The following is a 4,239-nucleotide window of genomic DNA, read 5'->3' on the forward strand; positions in this document are numbered from 1 at the left end:
CTCCGCAACAATGATCACTGAGTCCAAGAATTATTGGCAGCTAGACTCGCAATGATAGAGCCCATGCTGCACAACCTTCACCTGCGCATCCTTCTGCTCTAGTGGGAGATCGTGCGGGTGCTGCGGCCGTCAAGGGCACAGTCAAGGTATTTCACAACCCGTCTTTCTTTGGCCTTGCTGGCACTGACACAATCTTTGGCCCTGCTGATGCTGCTGATGTTATAAACGCAACACCCCTTTTTCTTACGAGACCATTCCCTCTGTTCGGTACTTGACGTCAGCTGTGCGCATGCGCTTTGGTGGTCACTTTGCCCAGCCTGTTCTCGACAGTTACGGAAGGCTCACATAGCACGGTCTGGATGTCAGGTTCTCTTTTGGCAAGGGCCCGTTTATGTTGTGGTGCGACGTTCATTAAGACCTCGAAAATCAAGTTATGGACGCTACCTGTTTACTTCCATAGATGACCATTGACAGGGGCATCGATTTTTAAATTATTGGGGGGGGGGGGGAAGAGGCGGCGAACCGAAAGCTTGACAGCCTATCATCCCCCCATCTTTTTCTCACCGGTTTAGCCTACTTCATTGTGGTGAAAGGCAATATCTGCTGCTATTCTTTGCATAGTTTATAAGTCTTTAATTTAAGCAGCATAGAAGTCATTCAAGAGTGGATTCAGGGAGCCGGCACTGGACACACGCATCGCTCCTAATCGGAAGTGAAGGCGTCCCTTTAGAGGCCACCTTAGGGTGCCGATGGCGCCCTTGAGAGGCGGCTCGTATTTTGGTTGTGGGGGACGAGGACGGGGTTAGCCATGAAAGAATTAGGACATCCCACATTCCAGAGCTTTTCATTTTAACCTTACAAACCAACGCGTGTCTAGACCCTGGGTATGTGAAGTTTATTGCATCATTTTTCCACTCAGCTGTTACGATTTGTATCTGGCGGCGAGAACATCCATGGCTTTACGTTATGAGAGTAGTACGAGACGCCGCTACGCAGAAACATTAAATAAGGTAGTCTTTTTGTTGTGGTCATCCCTTACCTACGTTTTTTGCAGCGGTCCAGTCAAATATATTGAGGGATCCAAGCCAACACTGGGAGGACTCAACTCAACATTGGGGGGCTAAGGCCCCCACAAAAAAATACAAACCGACACCAGTTACCACTGATGCCGTACGATCGCGTGCACCCTTGATTGCACTCACAGACATAGTCAAAGCGCATGTATCTCACCAAAACATTCAAGTCAGTGTGCCGGGAACTGCGCTCTGCGAAACGATGCGCTCTTAAGCAAAAACCACCGCAAACTTCGTCGCCCAGGGAGGGTTACGTCCCCACTATGAACGACTCCTACCCCCCGCCATGCAGCATGGTTCACACAAGACGCGCGCAAGGTCCGTGAAACTGACAGCAGCGGATCACCTGAATTGACACACTGATATGGCAGCGATTACGTCACGTTCATTAACAGAGCTTACGGAATCGGCTCCCCGACCCAATCACTGGCGTAGAGGCGGTCTCCCTGAAGGAGCACACAAGCGCTAGCGCTAGCTAGCGGGAGCGCTAGCCGAACAGTGCGTTATCCACGGTGTCGTTGATATGGGTAGCTCCTGGTCACGAATGTCACACAATTTCCACGATTACATCACATACAAGTAACCAATGGGTCACAAGGTGCGACCTCGATAAAACCGGTCAGCTGCAGTGATGGCAGATTCATCAGACGGGTATGTGCTTATAAAGTTGAAGGCAACGCAAGCGTTAAGCTGTCAGTAGTCGCCCATACTGTCAGCCCCTCTTCCTCCACGGCTCTCGCGGCATTCACCAAGCTGTGAGAACTTGCCATAGCTCACAACGTCGCGCAGCAAGACGAAAACCCGGGGCGCCGACAGCACCCACCCGGCGATGGAGCTGGGTGATGGTGGTGGTGGGGAGGGGGGGGGGGGGGGGGAGGTTGTGCGCACGCCTAGAACACGCTGAGATCGGCACGGGGAATGGCGAACGAATTGCAGTCGCGCAAACTGTTAAAGAAGACGGAGGGTTGCCACAGCGCTAACGGCTGTACCGCCTGCAGGCCTTGGATGTTGTCGCAGAGGATACGCGCCCAGCTTGACTGCTGAATCTCGCGTACTTGCCGGAATGACAGACTGTGGGGCATGTCGCCGTTGTCGTGGAAGAACCTGCGGGAGCGATAGTGGTCAGGAGCTGCTGCGACTGCGAATTCATTTGACGGCTCACCTATCTGCACAGGGTTCTATGATCCGATGGCCCTTGAGGGAAATCACTTATGTAGTGGGATGAGGATCTGAAAAGTCGATTTAAGTTCCACGCGGAATAAGCGCCCATCAAAAGTAATCTATGGCGATGACACCTCGGATCCGTTGCATGCTTCATTGCCTCTAAGCGATTTAGATGGCGCAAAGATGCAGCTTCGTTCTAAAAGAACATAAAATTGCAGACTGCGTAATTCTGCCAATGAGCTTTAACCTCTACGACAAACAGTGTAGCTTTAACTACACGAATCGAACTACAATCCAATCCAAAAGTCCATAAGCCACGGATGCCTCTCATCTTCTCCTTACCTGTCCCCGTAACGGGTGACGAAGAACTGCTCGCCGATGATGCACTGGAACACCTCGCCGACCAGTGCACCGGGCTTTCGCTTCTCGGCCACACCACCGATGAAAAGGTCGATGTCATAGATGCTGTCGTAGACCGATTGCAGGCTCTGCAGTACCTTCGGATCGAAGAACGGCGCCAGGGAAGACCACTCGCCGTCGAGCGAGCGCTCCAGACAGTTCTCCAGCGCCGTGACGTAGGTCGGCAGGCCGTGGTCTCGACCGCGGTTGATGTTGAGAGCGATCAGATCCAACCCGGATGGCGCGCCCTGAGCAAACAGCTTCTCGTGCACAGAGGCGGAGAAGGTGTTGTCGACCGAGCGCGGCTTCTGGCGCGTCAGTGCGCGCGCGAATTGCGCCATAACACCCGGTCCGGTGAGTAGGTCGGGACGGAAGAACGTGTCCTCCATGGCCAGGGTCTTCAAGATGCGGCCTGTCTCGCTGCGTAGGATGAACAAGTCTTGTACCTGTGGAAGCGGATGACGTTCGGTCAAAATGGCACGTTCCGCCAGCATGTGCGGCCGTGATGACGCGACGTGTGTAGGTGATTATTTGCTAAGAAAGCGAAATATACTGAAGGAAGGGTGGGTGCCGTGGTTATGACCGTGGCATAAAAACCGAAGAGCAAGCTAATGGCGGTGGCCAGACAGCGACAGGGCACTGAAATGGGGGCGTCCGAAACGGACCGGGCTCCAAAAATGCACACATGACCAGAGAGTATCTAGAACAGATCCGGCTTGCAGAAACTCGAACCTCTAGAAGGGAGACGAGCTCGAGAGGAAGCACTGACCTGTGAATGTCCGAAGCGGAAGGCGGCTGTTGAAAACTCGGACGTAACGCTCGGGTCCACCTGATCCGTGTAGCCAAAGGAGTGACCGAACGCTGGGTCGAGACCATGATCACGCGTGTACTTGAAGCCAAGTACAGTGGGCAGGTATTCGTTGTAGACGACGTTCTGGTACTCGCCGTTGACAATGCGGCGCGCCTCCTGGAACAGCCGCTCGTCGTCCCAGTCTCGGTGGTTCTTCGCCAGCACCGCTGCCACGCGGTTGTGCTCGCGTGTCCAGATGGTGTGCATGAAGGCCAGCCCAGGGTTCTCGCTTAGGCGGCCCTCACCCGAGATGAACCGGCCGCCAACCTGCGGCAGGAGGTTGCCGTCGCTGCTCTTGATGAGGCCACCGGTGAAGGCACGAAGCCGGTCCGCCTGCTCCTTGCTGCTGCCGTAGATGTTGGAGGAGTCCAGGAACTGCGACACCTGGTTCAGCTGGTTGGTCGGACCGGCGATACAGTCCTCGAACGGAGCCGGTTGCGAGCGCACCTGGCTCATGCACTTGCGGCCCGAACTGCGAGTAGAAGGGGTCGTCGTCCGGCACACGGATCGGGTTGCAGCCGATGGGGTGCAGCGGCTCATCGGGGAACGAGTTGTCACTGTTGCAACAAGCCAGTCCCCCGCCGCCCGGCACCGTGAACGCCGCCGTTGAAATCATGTCGTGGTTGATGAACTGGCCAAACAGCATGACGGAGAGCGTGCGGAAGTTGTCGTCGCGCGGGGACGTGTTCGCCACGCGCTGACTGACAAGCCGTGCCGACGGCAGCGGGCCGCCAAGGCCGGACGAGCGCGGCT

At 55.2% G+C, this 4,239-nt stretch overlaps 1 protein-coding gene across 1 annotated transcript; it reads right to left on the minus strand.

Moving 5' to 3' along the window:
* Positions 1-791: 791 nt before the first annotated feature.
* On the minus strand, positions 792-3,948 carry LOC119113659 (peroxidase-like). The gene is made up of 3 exons (XM_037237942.1): positions 3,406-3,948; positions 2,580-3,082; positions 792-2,177 (listed from the first exon to the last, which is right to left on the minus strand). Exons 1-3 carry the CDS (start codon positions 3,940-3,942, stop codon positions 1,964-1,966), a joined length of 1,254 nt encoding a protein of 417 aa, XP_037093837.1. The 5' UTR covers positions 3,943-3,948; the 3' UTR covers positions 792-1,963.
* Positions 3,949-4,239: the final 291 nt, after the last annotated feature.

This window comes from Pollicipes pollicipes, unplaced genomic scaffold, assembly GCF_011947565.3.
Source record: "Pollicipes pollicipes isolate AB1234 unplaced genomic scaffold, Ppol_2.1 Scaffold_7262;HRSCAF=8765_pilon_pilon_pilon, whole genome shotgun sequence".
NCBI lineage: Eukaryota > Metazoa > Arthropoda > Thecostraca > Pollicipedomorpha > Pollicipedidae > Pollicipes > Pollicipes pollicipes.